The sequence below is a fragment of the Triticum dicoccoides genome, chromosome 7B, assembly GCF_002162155.2.
Source record: "Triticum dicoccoides isolate Atlit2015 ecotype Zavitan chromosome 7B, WEW_v2.0, whole genome shotgun sequence".
Lineage (NCBI taxonomy): Eukaryota > Viridiplantae > Streptophyta > Magnoliopsida > Poales > Poaceae > Triticum > Triticum dicoccoides.
The window spans coordinates 475,573,050-475,589,839 of NC_041393.1; the positions used below are offsets into that span (position 1 = coordinate 475,573,050).

A 16,790-nucleotide genomic window follows, 5' to 3' on the forward strand; every position below is an offset into this window, starting at 1 on the left:
TACCGTGAAATCTCAACTCAAAGATTCCATCAGACAATAAAAAATAAATATGGAAATCGAAGATACCACTAAACTTAAGATTTTCATGTGGTATCTTCGAAGGGGAATTTTGCTAACTAAAGACAACCTCGCTCGCCACAACTGGCAAGAAAGCAAAAATTTTTGCTTTTATAGTCACGACGATACAATCAAACACCTCTTCTTCTCATGCAAGTTTGTGCGTTCTACGTGGTTAGTCATCCAAATAGCATCCACTTTGCATCCCTCCACAAGTGTTGCCTATATAGATGCTCATTGGATTGACAGAATACCAAAAAAAATTAGTACGGTAATAAGGATGGGAGCGTCTACCTTACTATGGTCGCTTTGGATATGTAGAAATGATATTCTACTTGATGGAAAAATCTCTTCGTATGCATATGTGGTCTATGCTACATCAAATAGAGTACTAACCACTGCTAAAGGCAGTGTGTATGCGGTTGGAGCGGGTGGCCATGGAGGTTTTTACCCAACATGGGTGGCGGCATAATCTCCAGATTGGTCCACCAACTCTTTCGACATAGGCATAGTTTCAATCTCATATGACTTTATTATTGCCAATATGTCATTCTTACTTTGTCATACTCTTCGTGTTGGCTGTGTTCATCTTTGTTATGTAGCGGAAAGGTGTTGTTCATCATGCTTGTATCTGCTTCATGATACATCTTGAGTTATTAGAAGTGCACTTTATCAAGAAAAAAGATTATAGTTAGGGTTTCTAAGACACTCTAACAACATGGAAACACAATGGGAAGATGTCACTACCATTTTGTTTAATTTTCCTCTACAACAACTAGAAAGGCTTCCCGCTCGCAACTCTGACTCCTCTTGTTGATCAAATCCCGAGTATGAACTTAATTGCTATAATATGCACATAGACACCCACATTAATGCATATAAATGTGATCAATTTGGTGGAATTTTTATTGCACAAATACGTTTTGGGGTAAATTATATGGAGATACAAAGATAGAATTGAAAGGGGCATCTTTCATATATGTCATAGTGCCAACATTCACACATTGTGGAAGGAGAAAAGTTTTACTTGCTATATTTGTTCAAACTTAGGTAGAGAGGATGAGAGTGTCTTCACATTAGGTAGTGTAGGTTTTGCTGGAAGATCTCATCAATCACAATGTTGTAGGCCTTTTCAGTACAATGAAAGCTATCCCAAAAAATATAGTCATAAGCGTTTGGACATGCAGGGTGGTATTGAATGAATATTGCCGCATTTAGCACATTGCTGCCACAACACCCCTCAGTTACCTCCTTGAAACCTACAAAATGGAAAGTTTCAAAATATTTAGTATTAAAATGTTATGATGATAACACATCCATATCACATATTCCTAAGCACAAAGATATGAACTATTGTGATTTCTTTAATACATCATATGGTCCACTATGCAAATTCTGTTACTTTAGTTCATATGAAGTTCAACCACACCACCGTAATGTATCCCCTACTGACCTGTGCTAGGAAAAGTGTTTATATCACTGACCAACCATTGGACGAGAAAATTCACGATAGTTGGTCAGGAAAACCTATGTACATTGACAAAATGTCGATCGGGAATGCATACATATTTGCTATCGAGCGGCCAATCAGGAATGCTTATATACCAATTGAAACTTTGGTTAGAAAATAACACCTACCAGCCGCTTGTGGTTAAATGGGCTAATGCACGTAGAGTAAGAGACTTAAACGCCAAATTTTGGCCCAGTCAGTGAAGCTTGCTAATCTTTCCCCACAACAATAATACATCAAAATCCCTAATTCTCCACCATGAAGCCACCACTCACGCCACACTATTTTGCCACCATGAAGCTTAGGGCATCTCCAATGACAATCAACAAATGGATGCCCGATCAATGATATTTTTGTGCTCATCACAGCCTTGTTTAAACCGGATAATCATAGAAAATCTAACAAAATCACTCTGATATCGCTACTAATGACTAATGAATGTGAGAGAACGTAAATACTTTCTTTAATTTGTTTTCATGGGGAAAGAGGCCAAATATGGAGGTAAATCATATTTTAGAAGTAAATAAGAACATGGAGAAAGAAGGAAGGCAATTGGAGGCGCAATGATCAAGTCGAAGTGCAAGACGACATCTGGTACACGCTAGTACCAACAGTCATATGACACGCTAGTGGTTTTGTAAGGTCCTACCCTCAAACTATTATAAAGGGGCCAACACCAGAATCGTAACAAAGGAGCATCGAGAAGACCATTCGCGAACCGGAAGCCATATTCTAACCCTTGGCGCCGCCATTTTCCATCTCATCTCTATAACCACCACCATCACCATCACCATCGCCATAACTGCAGCAACTCTCCTCCAATTTAGCCATAATTGTAATCATGTGTCACATTCGGCAACCATTATAAGACATATTCTCAATAAAGCATTCATCTTTATGTCTTCTCCAATGATTTCTTCTTGCGATCCGATCACCATGTGTGGGTAATTCGGTAAGGCAATAGGTTGAGGCATAGCCATGCAACCTTATGAATTTTTATGAGGGATCGATGGAATGACTTTGAATTAATGCCATGTATGTGTTAGAATTACTATGTACTTGTCTCGTGTCTCTTTCTCGTTCTATGACCCTGTTGGTACCCAAGATCTTGGAGATCAATGAAGGAGGAGGTTAGGAGCAGGGAGGATGCGGAATGCTATTCTGAAAACCAGTGATAGAAAGATTTAGTACTGTAGCGGAAATCCAATCCTTGGGGATACATGAATTATAGTGATTAAATACCCAATGCTTTTGTCCAAATTATATTCTTAACCACCAGAGCTTCTTAATAACCAAGGAAACCCCGTGCGATGGTAAGGGCCCACGGTTGGGAAACTGACTCTTGATGCAGGTCATAGGACGGTCAGGATGTAATTTGGACACATCCCCAACTTCATCTTGTTGTACTTACATCTTAATGAGTGTCAGGACAAATTAAGATCATGGTGGTTCCTAGGGGAAATATATGGTTGTAAAAATCAAGTCCTCATACCCACACCTGTTTTAATTCTAAGTGCTTACACCCCTAAGGTTATTAAGGTCCGTTTACAAAACTAAAATTTCATTCTCTCGCAAAGACTTGGTAGAGCCTATGTCGTAGTGCACATCCTCTCGCGGGGTTGATAATTCAGGGCACTCCTCGGGTAAAGAAAGGGAAACATTCGCTATCTAAAATGGATGTCAAAGGGCACATTGATGCCCCCAAATGTCCGCAGACACATCTGTACATGTCCGTAGACATATGATTGGACACATCTCGCCCTCATGTGCAACTCTTGTCGTTTGATAGCTTTCAAGGTGCCCTTACAATTCTCTCCAGCCAACCTCTACGTCACACCATTATCCTCACACCCTGCTGCCACCCCACGAGCTCGAACCCTCCCCTCCGCCTAGATTCTCCTTTCCCACCCTATCACCAAGATCTGGTACCTTGTCGTCATCCTAGCATCAGTTAGATCTCATGGAAGACTAGGCTAAACTTGTACTAAAAGACTGTGTCAGCCTTGGCGGAGCTCTTCATGTGCCATCTTGCTTATCCATCGCCGCCTCCACGCCATCCAACCTCTTCAACAGTTCCGTATAAGGCCACATGCCGGAAATTCATCTTTAAAATACCATCCACTTTACATGCAACTACACTCCAGTGAGTTTTCCTACTCCGAGTCCCGACAATCTCCTATGCGGAGGTCAAAATATGTGTGTTGTTTTTGTACCATTCACAATCTTAAGAGACTAGGGTGAGTATGGGTTGAAGTATAGAGAAAATGAGATTAAAAACTCATAACTTAGTTATTCTTGCATTAGCTGAGTGTGTGTGATAGATTAGCTGGCTGTCGAGGTTTAGTTTCGGGAAAATGCATGAAGCATTCAATTATTATCCTACACTGCTTGTAACTAAGATGCTCAAAGATCCCTTGCATGGATCCATCACTGTAGATGATGTTTGTGGGCGCCACTAACCTCCTTGGAGGGCATCTTCATGGTCGTGGTCTCGTCAAGCTCCAAGGGAAACCTCAGGTTTGGCTTGCCAGACTGGACGGTGGTGGCATGTGGTGTCGTTTACCTCCTTCGAGGCACTATTTTGGAGCTTCACCAATGGGATCTCAGAGGCGTGGAGGTGTTCGACCACCACGGGGACTTGGCTGGAAGGTTCATTTGCTTCGAGGTATACCCTTGATCTCAGCCTTCCGGATCAGGCGATGGTGGCGTCTGGCTCTGCTCACCCTCATGGAGACATCATACTTGGAGCATGTGCTAGCTAAAGGGGTCCAGAGGTGGAGTGATACGTCTCCAACGTATCTATAATTTTTAATTGTTTCATGCTATTATATTATCAATCTTGGATACTTTATATGCATTTTCATGCTATTTTATATCATTTTTGGGAACTAACCTATTAACCTAGTGCCTAGTGCCAGTTGTCATTTTTTGCGTGTTCTTGTTTTCCAAAAAATCAGTACCAATGGAGTCCAAACGTTACAAAACTTTTGACGATTTTTCTGGACATAAGAGACCCTAGAAGCTTTGGGAGGAGTCCAGAGGACAAACAAGGAAACGACAAGACAACAGGGCGTGCCCTGTTACCTGGTGAGCCCCACAAGGCTCCGTATGATCTAATTCCACTTCTATAAATTCTCAAATATTGGGAAACCCCCACGGAGCCACCTGAAACACTTTTTCTGCCACCGCAAGCTTCTGTTCTTCTGCGATCCCATCTGGAGGCCTTTTCCGATACTCTGCCGAAGGGGGAATCGATCACGGAGTGCTTCTACATCATCCTTGTTGTCTTCCGATGATGCGTGTGTAGTTCACCACATACCTACGGGTCCATAGCTAGTATCTAGATGGCTTCTTCTCTCTCTTTGATCTTCGATACAATGTTCTCCTTGATCTTCTTGGAGTTCTATCCGATGTAATCTTCTTATGCGGTTTGTTTGTTGGGATTCGATGAATTATGGGTTTATGATCAGATTATTCATTGAAAGTAACTGAGTCTTTTCCGAACTTTATTATGCATGATTGTTGTAGCTTTGTATTTCTCTCCGACCTATCTGGTTGGTTTGGCCAACTAGATTGATGTACCTTTAGTGGGAGAGGTGCCTTGTTGTGGGTTCAATCTTGTGGTGTCCTCACCCAATTACAAAAGGGGTAGCGAGGCATGTATTGTATTGTTGTTACTAAGGATAAAACAACGGGGTTTATTCATATTTATTGGGTTTACTTTGTCTACATCATGTCATCTTGATTAAAGCGTTACTCTGTTTGTCATGAACTTAATACCATAGATGCATGATAGATAGCGGTCGATTAGTGGAGTAAATGTAGTAGATGCAGGAAAGAGTCGGTCTACTTGTCACGGACGTGATGCCTATATGTATGACCATTGCCATGGATCGTCATAACTATGCGCTTTTCTATCAATTGCCCAACAGTAATTTGTCTACCGACCGTATGCTATGTGTTTGAGAGAGAAGCCTCTATTGAAAACTATGCCCCCGGGTCTACTTTAATCATATTATAAAATCCAAAAATACCTTGCTGAGATTTATTTAGTTTTATTTTATTTTGCAATTTATCTATCTACATATACAAGATTTGATCCTTGCAAGTGACAAGTTCAAGGGGATTGACAACCCTCTTGCCTGCCTTGGGTGAGAGTATTTGCTTCTGTGTGTGCATGTGTTGTTCACGAGGCTTTCCATGATTCTCCTATTGGGTCGATAAACCTTGCTTCTCACTGAGGGAAATACTTATCTCTACTATACTGCATCTCCTCTCCTCTTTGGGGAAAATCCCAACGGAGCTCACAAGTAGCAGGAAGAATTTATGGCGCCATTGCCGGGGAGACATCATCAAAACCTATCAAGTACCTTCACACAAACTATCATCTACTTGCTCTACTTTTTATTTGCCTCTCTTTTTCATCTCCCCCACTTCTCATAAAAACAAAAACACAAAAAATATTTTATTTTGTTGCTTCGCTCATTTGCTAGCTTTGTCGCTACGTCTCAAGAAAACACCAAGTTGTGTGATTTTTCAAACACTAATAATATTGATTTTATTAGTACTCCAATCGCTCCTCCAGCTACTAGTATGGAGTCTTATGATATTAATGCTATTTTGCTAAATCTTGTTATGAAAGAACAATTTTCTGGAAATCCTAATATGGATGCTGCATCCATCTTAATACTTTCATTGAATTATGTGATATGCACAATAAAAAAGTGTGGATAATGATATTAAGTTGAAATTATTTCCTTTCTCGCTAAGAGATCGTGCTAAAACTTGGTTTTTATCCTTTCCTTGAAATAGTATTGATTCTTGGGATAAGTGTAAGTATGCTTTTCCCGCTAAGATTATTTCTCTTAGAAATCAAACCAAGAATTTTAGGCAACCTGAGCATGAACATGTTGCACAATCTTGGGAGAGAATGAAATTAGTGATTAGAAATTGTCCTACTCATGGTTTAAGCCTATGGATGATTATACAAAAAAATTATGTAGGACTAAAATTTGTTTCTAGAAATCTTCTAGACTCTGCTGCAGGTGGTACTTTTATGGAAATCACATTAGGAGAATCTACAGAACTCATTGATAATATTATGACAAATTACTCTCAATGGCACACCAAATGAGCTCCAATTGGTAAGAAGGTAAATTCTGTTGAAGAAGTCTCTACGTTCGGTGTTAAAATGGATGCTCTTATGAAAATGCTTTCTAGTAAAAATACTCATGTTGATCCTAATGGTGTGCCACTATCTACTTTGATTGAGAAAAATAATGAGGCTATTGATGTGAATTTTGTCTCTAGAAATAATTTCAACAACAATGCTTATAGAGCCAATTTTAGTCCTAAACCGTATCCCGGAAATTCCTCTAATGATTATGGTAATTGCTATGGAAATTATTACAACAAAATAATAGGATACCTACTAATCATGAGAACAACATTAAAGAATTCATTAGTTCTCAAAAGATTTTCAATGCTATGGTAGAAGAAAATTTGAATAAAGTTGATGATATGTTTAGAAACATGGATATGATTGCTCATGATGTGGAAACTCTTAAAATTAAAAAATTTCCACCCAAGAATGATATTAATGAGTCTATTAAATCTATCTATGTCTCCATTAATGAAAGTAAATAGAGAACCACTAGGTTGAGAGCTAAGAAAGAATTCCTAGAAAAAGCTATTCCACCCGGTTTTTATCGTAATCATGATGAAGATATTAAAATGATTGGTGTCACCTATTGAATCTTTCTTTAGTAATATAAAACTTGATGAAAAAGGGACTGGAGATGAGTCAACTTTAGCTAGAAGGCATCGGGTGATGATCTTAATGATAAAAGTGGGTTTGGAGAGGTCAAGACTTTAAATAGTGATGTGCCCACTACTTTGGATTACAAGGACTTTAATTATGATAATTGTTCTTTGGTTGAATGTATTTCCTTGTTGCAATCCATGATAAATTCACCTAATGCTTACGGACAAAATAAAGCTTTCACTAAACATATTGTAGAAGCTATGATAAAATCTCATGAAGAAAAGCTAGAGCCGGAGGTTTCAATACCTAGGAAATTGCATGATGAATGGGAACCTACTATTAAAGTAAAAATTAAAGATTATGAATTTAATGCTTTCCGTGATCTAGGTGCTAGCATCTCTACTATACCAAAATCTTTATGTGATGTGCTAGGTCTCACCGATATGGATGCATGTTCCCTTAATTTGCACTTGGCAAATTGAACTATTAAGAAACCATTGGGTAGAATAAAGAGGTGATCATACTCGCTAATAGAAATTATGTGCCCGTGGATTTCATTGTGCTTGATATTGAATGCAACCCGTCTTGTCCTATAATACTTGGTAGGCCTTTCGTACGAACCATATATAGGTGCTATTATTGATATGAAAGAAGGAAACATAAGGTTCTAATTTCCATTAAAGAAAGAAATGGAACACTTCCCTAAAAAGAGAATTAAACCACCATATGAATATGTTATGAGGGCTACCTATGGAATTAATATGAAAGATGACAATACTTGAAACAATGCCTTACACCTAGCTAGGGGCGTAAAACAATAGCGCGTGTTGGGAGGCAACCCAATAGTTATCTTAATTTTTTTCTTTTACTTTATGTTTTGGTGTGTTGACACAATTTTTGCTACTGGTATGATTGTGTTTTTATGTTTTAATTAGTGTTTGTGCCAAGTAAAGCCTTTGGGATGATTTGGATAATAGTTGACTTGATTCTGTGAGAAAATAGAAACTTTTGCTCTCAGTCCAGGAATTTCTAAAAATCACTTGAACATGCTTTTGATCTGAATTTTTTACACATGATTAATATACCAATTTCCTACATTTTCTTATTTTTTTAAAACATAGAGTTACATAAGTATGGTATTTGTTCAGATCATTACATACTGTTCTATTTTAGACAAACTCTATTTTTTATTGCATTGTTCACTTGTTTTTATGATGCTATGGATTAGATCGTGGGGTATAAGTCATGTAGAAGTTATAATAAAGTAGGTATTATGCAATATTAAAATATGAATGGGTTCATAAATGTACCTAAAGTTTATGATTTGCTTATTATACCAACGGATCTCATGAGGTTTCGGTTGAGATTTGTGTGCTGAAGTTTTCAAGTTTTGGGTGAGATCACGAAGGATGAAGGAATAAGGAGCGGCAAGACCCTAAGCTTGGGGACGCCCAAGTCACCCCAAGGTAATGTTCAAGGAAGACCCAAGCATCTAAGCTTGGGGATGCCCCGGATGACATCCTCTGTTCCGTCTACAATCTATCAGTATGTTACTTGGAGCTACATTTTTATTCATCACAGGATATGAGTTTTGCTTGGAGCGTCTTGTGCTATAGTAGTTTTTGTTTTTTTTAGTTGCTACAATCATTGTTTTTTGGACACAGCTTTTGAGAGTGACACACGCTTATACGCGATTCATTAGAATACTCTATGTGCTTGACTTATATCTTTTGAGCTAGGCAGTTGCTCTAGTGCTTCACTTATATCTTTTAGAGCACAGCAGTTGTTATATTTTATAGAAATACTTGCAGTCTCATGCTTCACTTAAATCTTTTTTAGAGTTTAATAAATAGTAATGGAAATTTTCACGGGTTATAAGACTAGTCCGTAAAGGATAGGTATTCAAGGGGGATATAATAAAAACTTTCATATAGATCACTGAATATGATATGTTTGATTTCCTGCAATAGTTTTGTGATATTAAGACGGTAATATGTGGGTGTACTAGTGGATGATTATGGTTTGGTAAAAACATTTATGTTGAAGTTTGTGATTCCCGAAGCATGCACATATAGCCTCTAGTTTTGCGACGAAGTTGGAGCATGATTTATTATTGAGTGGCTACCTTATGAGTGGCGACCGGGGATGAGCGATGTTCATTTCCTCTCAATCTATCCTCCTAGGGGCATGCGAGTAGTACTCTTATTTGAGGGCTAATAAACTTTCACAATAAGTATGTGAGCTCTTTATGACTAATGTGAGTCCATGGATTATACACACTCTTACCTTTCCGCAATTTGCTAGCCTCGTACCGTGCATTGCCCTTTCTCACCTCGAGAGTTGATGCAAACTTCATAGGAGCATCCAAATCCCATGAAATGATACACTCTATCACACATAAGCCTCCTTATATCTTCCTCATAACAGCCACCGTACCTACCTATTATGACATTTCCATAGCCATTTCGAGATATATTGCCATGCAACTTCCACCATTCCATTTTTCATGACATACATGTTCATTGTCATATCGCTTTGCATGACATATAGCTGACATGGTATTTTTTGGCTCAGCCACCGTTCTTCATTGTTATACATGTTATGCTAGATCATTGCACATCCTGGTACACTGTCAGAGGTATTCATATAGAGTCATATTCTCAGTTTTATCGAGTTGTAAGTAAATAAAAGTGTGATGATCATAATTACTAGAGCATAGTCCTAGTGAGGAAAGGACGATGGAGACTATGATTCGCCCACAAGTCGGGATGAGAATCCGGACAAAAAAAGAGAGGCCAAAAAGAGCCCAACAAAAAAATGAGAGAGAAAGTGAGAAGGGGCAACGCTACTATCCTTTTCCACACTTGTGCTTCACAGTAGCACCATGTTTTTCATACAGAGAGTCTCCCGAGTTGTCACCTTCATATACTAGTGGGAATTTAACGTTATAGAAATTGGCTTATATATTCTGATGATGGGCTTCCTCAAATGTTGAGGTCTTCATGAGCAAGCAAGTTGGGCACACCCACTTAGTTTCCATTGAGCTTTCATACGCTTATAGCTCTTAGTGCATCTATTGCATGGCAATCCCTACTCCTCGCATTGATATCGATTGATGGGCATCTCGATAGCCCATTGATTAACCGCGTCGATGTGAGACTTTTCTTCCCTTTTTTGACTTCTCCTTATTGATCTCTATCACCGCATTCTATTCCATCTATAGTGTTATATCCATGGCTCACGCTCATTTATTGCGTGGGGTTGAAAATGTTGAAGCACGTTAAAAGTATGATCCAATTGCTTGGCTTGTCATCTGGGTAGTTCATGATTAATATCTTTATGCTAGGTAGACTAAACATGATGGGCTATATGATTTTCTAGGGATGACATTCTTTACCATTCTTTATTTTGAAGGGCATGATTGTTTGTTAGTATGCCTGAGTATTGATGTCTTTATATCAAATGATAGACTATTGCCTTGAATCAATTGTATCTTAATATTCATGCCATGATTAGATTAATATTTTTGCCATGATTAGATTATATGACCAAGATTATATGGCCCTTCATTTACCACCCGAGGACGAGCATGAATTAAGCTTGGGGTGCTGATACATCCCCAATGTATCTATAATTTTTGATTATTTCATGCTATTATACTATCAACCCTAGATACTTTATATGCATTTATGCTATTTTATATCATTTTGGGAACTAACTATTAATTGAGTGCCTAGTGCCAGTTGTTGTGTTCAGCTTGTTTTGGTTTTCCAGAAAATCAGTACCAAATGGAATCCAAATGCTATGAAACTTTTTGATGATTTTTATGGACATAAGATACCCTAGAAGCTTCGGTAGGAGTTCAGAGGACAAACGAGGAGATAACAAGGCAACATGGGGCGCCCAGGGGGCACCCTATTACCTTCTGGGCCCCACGAGGCTCCGTTTGACCTAATTCCACTTCTATAAATTCTAAATATTGAGAAACCCCCAGGGAGCCACCCGAAACACTTTTTTTGCCACCGTAAGCTTATGCTCTTTCGTGATCCCATCTGGAGGCCTTTTCCAGTACTCTCTCGGAGGGGGAATCAATCACAAAGTGCTTCTACATCATCCTTGCTGCCTTCCGATGATGCGTGAGTAGTTCACCACAGAACTATGGGTCCATAGATAGTATCTAAGATCGCTTCTTCTCTCTCTTTGATCTTCAATACAATGTTCTCCTCGATCTTCTTGGAGTTCTATCCGATGCAATCTTCTTTTGTGGTGTGTTTGTTGGGATCCGATGAATTGTGGGTTTATGATCAGATTATTCATTGAAAGTAATTGAGTCTTTTCTGAACTTTATTATGCATGATTATGATAGCTTTGTATTTCTCTCCGATCTATCCATTTGGTTTGCCAAACTAGATAGATTTATCTTCAGTACGAGAGGTGCTTTGTAGTGGGTTCAATCTTACGGTGTCCTCACCCAGTGACCGAAGAGGTAGTAAGGCACGTATTTTATTGTTGCCACTAAGGATAAAACGACGGGGTTTATTCATATTGATTGGGGTTAGTTTGTCTACATCATGTCATCTTGCTCAAAGCTTTAATTACTCTGTTTGTCATAAAATTAATACCATAGATGCATGCTGGATAGCGGTTGATTGGTGGAGTAATGGTAGTAGATGCAGGTAGGAGTTGGTCTACTTGTCACGCATGATGCCTATATCTATGATCATTGCCATGAATACGTCATAGCTATGCGCTTTTCTATCAATTGCCCAACAGTAATTTGTCTAGCCACCGTATGCTATGTATTCGAGAGAGAAGCTTCTAGTGAAAATTATGGCCCCGGGGTCTACTTTAATCATATTGTAAAATTCGAAAATACCGTGCTGCAATTTTATACTTTTATTTTACTAGCACATATGCCCGTGCATTGCAACGGGAGAGATAATATTAAACACATAATTTTTTTGAAATTTACAAACTTTTTTTGGAAAACATGAACCTTTTATAAAATCACTAATATTTTTTCAATTGGTGATTTAAAAAAAATCACGAACATGTTTTCAACATTCAGAACAATTTTAGAAAATGGGTTTTTCAAACGCGAACAATATTTCCAATTTGTGAATATTTCAGTAAAACATGAATATTTTTCAAATTTTTAACATTTTTTAAATGCAATTGTTTTTTTAAATCTCAAGCAAATTTAGAAAAAAAACTATAATTTTCGAATTTTGAACAACTTTTGGAGCAAGAAAAATAAAATTCATAAATAATAATTCCAAAAAGTATTTGTTTCAAATATCTGAAAAGTTTTCAGAAATTGAACCAAAATTGAAATTCTGAATATTTTGTATTTACAAAAAAAGTTGAAATAAAAAGGAAAATAATAAGTAAAGAAAAAAAATAAAATGGGTCGGCCTAGTCTTGGGTGCCCTATGCGAAGCCATGACTATATGGCGCACAGTGCGGCAAATAGTGTTTTCCCACTACGTGGGTAGTAAATTAAGTGGGCAGGTTTCACTGGGCCAGAGCGCACGTGGCCCAGATACGAAATTCTGGACAAACCATTATTCTTTTCTAAGAGACAGATGCCAGGGGTTTGAAACTCCTTTTCAAAAAAAGATCCTTGGATGTAGCATATATTTACTTGTATGTAGAGGCCAGGGGTTTGAAACTCCTTTTCAAAAAAAGAAAAGAAAAAAACTAAGAAATAGCTCCCTAGAAACAGATAATTACTTGTAGCATATAATTGTACTTCATAGTTGTATTCTTCCTTGTAATTACTTTTTTCTGCATTTGTATGTTAGTATAATATTGCTATCCGATCACTGCCATCAAAGAGTGCAACTTGTATATCTAGAGTACAATTTGTTAGATAAGGTTGGGGTTTAGCCAATAAGCTAGCACTAGTAGTAAAATTGCTCATGCATGTGCATTTACTGACGATAGTAGTCCTAGTCACAGTTATGTCAATATAAGGGAAATGTTGACCTACTCCTAAGCATCAAACTATTTTCTGGGAAGGCACCAAGCAAGTAAAAAACTAAAACTTTGTTACAAATTGTAATTCTATTAAACCACGAAAGCTACCAATTGTACATGTTCTAAGACAAACTTTAGATGAAGGAAATAACAAAGGGGTATATGTTCTAATTCTTGGCAAGTAATGAAGTGTTGCGACTTTTGTTCATTTAATTAATGGTTCATCATCCATGAATGAGGCTATTTATATATTGTTGCTTTACATGACTCAAGAGTTGAACCCAAGGAAGAAGAATATGCCAAAGAAGATGCTAACGAAGGGGTATATGTTCATTGAACAATTTTTGTAAAGCTCCCTGCAAAAGCTCCTCTACCCACCTAGATGAAAGCATTGTAATCTTCTCATTCTGACCTATATTTTTTTTTCATGTTTTTGAAGTAATCATTTGTCAAATTGGTATGGATGTTCTTATATATGCATGTACATGTCCTGAAACTCATGTTGCTAAGGAAAGAATTCTCCCGATCAACGAAGAAACTATTGTGGGCAGGGAGTCCCTAGGTCTGGGGATTTATGAGGTTCTTGTCAATGTTGCAATCATAAGGGACGCCATGCAGACTTATCAATATGATGGTTTATGATATTTCAGTGATGTTGTCACAAAGTCCATTGCATGGGCATCTAGCAAAGTAATCACCAACCTATTTGTTTTCAGCACTTAGCTTGTATTATTTGTTGTGCGATGTTGTTTAGTTATTAATCTACTATAATAGTTGATCCCCATTAAGTCTAGTTCTCTGAACATGCGTCCTTCCATCTCACAAGTATGCCATGCCAGCATCCACTAACACTAGTTTACGACCCCATGCAGATCACATGCATACTCTTTGTTCACACATAGTGCAAGTATGCAATATTTCTACGTTAAAAACAACAACTCTTGATTTAGATCATTTCCTTCATTTATAATACATTTCAAATTAATCTCAAGTTCCTGCCACAACATGTGGGGAAATCGCCTAGTTTCCCAAATGAAGCCCTACAAGCCCGCATTATCTTACTTATCCTGGCACTAAGGTATTTCTATCAATTAGCTACGGAATTTTGTCTATGCGTACCAAACCCACTAAGGCATGGTACCATGATTATCTTATTAACAAGTAAGAGAAAGCTAGGGGTTCCCAGAGCTTAAATAGTATCTAAGTGGCTACTAAATGCACTCATAAAATTAACCTCCTTACTTAATATTTTAACATTTTGCTTTACTGTCGTGGTGTATGTTTGCTAATGAATTTGATCCAATATGATGCTTGTCAAAGGAGAATCTCCACCGCCTCCACCTTGCACTAGATTTGTAGACAATGTGACATGATTATGTGTAATTATTAGAAAAATGTGACATGATTATGTGCGGTGTGCTTTGTTGTGATCTTGTTATAATTCTAAATTAGTTTGGTTTGGTTGATAAACATATACTATAGTTGTTCTTTTACCAGGTGTTTGACTTGCTTTGTGTTGTGAATAGCAATAGAGACCATTATTCTTGATCTTTTCTAGTGTATTCGTTCATCTTCCATCCTCCCTCTTTTGTACCGTTGTACTATATGGGATTAAGGGCTCTAGTGCAACATATGTGCTCCTAAATCACTTTTTATTGTTGGAACTATAACTCCTAAAATGAAACTGGAAGATATATTCAATAGTGTCTTCATCATCCATAAACTGGAACAAGATTGAAAGTGACGTGTATTATGATCTGCGAGCACGAGGAGCTACCCATCATTTTTGGTATCATCTGGATGGTTTGTGTAATGGAGAAATTCTATCTCATTGGGCATGCATATTTTGCCTATCATTTTGTAAACCTGACGTATGTGGTGAACATGTGGAGAAACAGATGAACAATATGTGTGAGAATTAATGTATGCCCATTATCATTCGGTTGTGGTTTAATATTTTGGAGGATATGCATATTGATATTTTGAATCCATACTATTTTGGCATAAAATTTCATGGTTGCTTGGTCAGTGTGGCCATTACCAAATATCTAGATGTAAATTTAATGTTATATTTGCCTGTGAAGGTCAATGTTTGTTGGCAAAGAAATCGCTGTCACACAGTCATCCAGGAAAATCTCACAACTAGACAATAGAAGGTTGGTTGGTCAAGGTTATGTTGTCGGATTGTCGATCGACAAATGGTTGAAACTAATGTCCATCGCCAAAAATATATTGGTCGGGAAACCTGATACACCAATGAAAAATTGCCGGTCAGTAAAGAAATGTCGGTTGGGAAAGACCTTTCCCGACTTTACTTTCACTAACAGTATGGGTCGGTCGGCAGAACCCTTCACCTACCGACTTACTCTATGTGAAAGTTGTTTTCCCGGCCAATGTGAATGTCGAGGATCTAGTGTTGTGGTAGTGTTTTTCAGTTTAAAAAATTTAAGAGGTTAATGTGTCGCTGTCTTTCTACTAATATGGTTCTAAGACATCAATACTCTAAAATAGTAACAACTGAGGGAATAGTGTACACTCACCATAAAAATCATGTTGTTTAATGAGATCAAGAAGGTTGTAGTATATATCAAGATAAGCAAACCTTGAATCATGAACATTTCGTTCTGCATTTAATCGTTCAATTTCCTTTTCTATTCCAGAATTGAATAATTCTGCTGCTTGATTCTGAAGCGTGTCACATTCTCTTGATCCATGTTTTCTTTGGGACGGACAACATCCAATTGGCGGAATGCCGAAGAATCCAATCCTCTTTGCACCAAAATCATTTAATTTCTATATAGAAGAGAATGTCAGACTAATTTCCTCTTAAATATAGGTGACCCAGTAGAATTTAAATCAATGGAAAATATAGGAACAATGAAAATGCAAGTAGGCACGTGTAAATCATTTATGAAACCCTTATAAGGTAATAATTATAAAACATTCCTATATATGCTGAAACAATTTCTCAAAGAATTCAATGTTACTCAAAAATCTAGTAAATTCACAAATACATAAATTATATATACTAGATGACACCCCACACGTTGCATCGGATTTTTGTAGAAACTAAAAGCTCTAAGCAACATGAAGTAAATGACCGTGTGATATGCATTCAATCCGTCAGGGTAGATGTGTTAGAAACATTGATTAGCAAACAGACATATTATTTACTTGGAATGTACCTTGAAGTACCATACTATTTGTTATTTCCAGGTCCAAATAACCATGACATTCCTAAATAAAAATTACCTAAGTTCATCATATGTGCCCTCACTTTCCAGTTGAAAGGGAGTTAGAGAAAAAATCACATTGTGGTGCGGAAGATGGGAAGTGGGTACGGACTGGAGGAGGCATGCATGCAATTAGTTACTAAAGCTAATAGGGAAGGACAACATCCAATTGGCGGAATGCCGAAGAATCCAATCCTCTTTGCACCAATATCATTTAATTTCAATATAGAAGAGAATGTTAGACTTA

The 16,790-nt window shown here is 37.6% G+C and overlaps 1 protein-coding gene across 3 annotated transcripts in view; it reads right to left on the reverse strand.

Moving 5' to 3' along the window:
• Positions 1 to 1,009: 1,009 nt before the first annotated feature.
• LOC119340679 (GDSL esterase/lipase At3g43570-like) overlaps positions 1,010 to 16,790 on the reverse strand; it is a 26,470-nt gene continuing 10,689 nt past the window's right edge. Inside the window, exons 4-5 of one of the 3 annotated variants that reach the window (XM_037612601.1) lie at positions 15,851 to 16,103; positions 1,010 to 1,316 (exon numbers count right to left, since the gene is read on the reverse strand). In XM_037612601.1, coding sequence (XP_037468498.1) covers positions 1,129 to 1,316; positions 15,851 to 16,103 — 441 coding nt within the window. In that variant the 3' untranslated portion in view covers positions 1,010 to 1,128. The remainder of the gene's footprint in view (positions 1,317 to 15,850; positions 16,104 to 16,790) is intronic. The other 2 variants (XM_037612602.1, XM_037612603.1) reach the window with 2 other exon arrangements.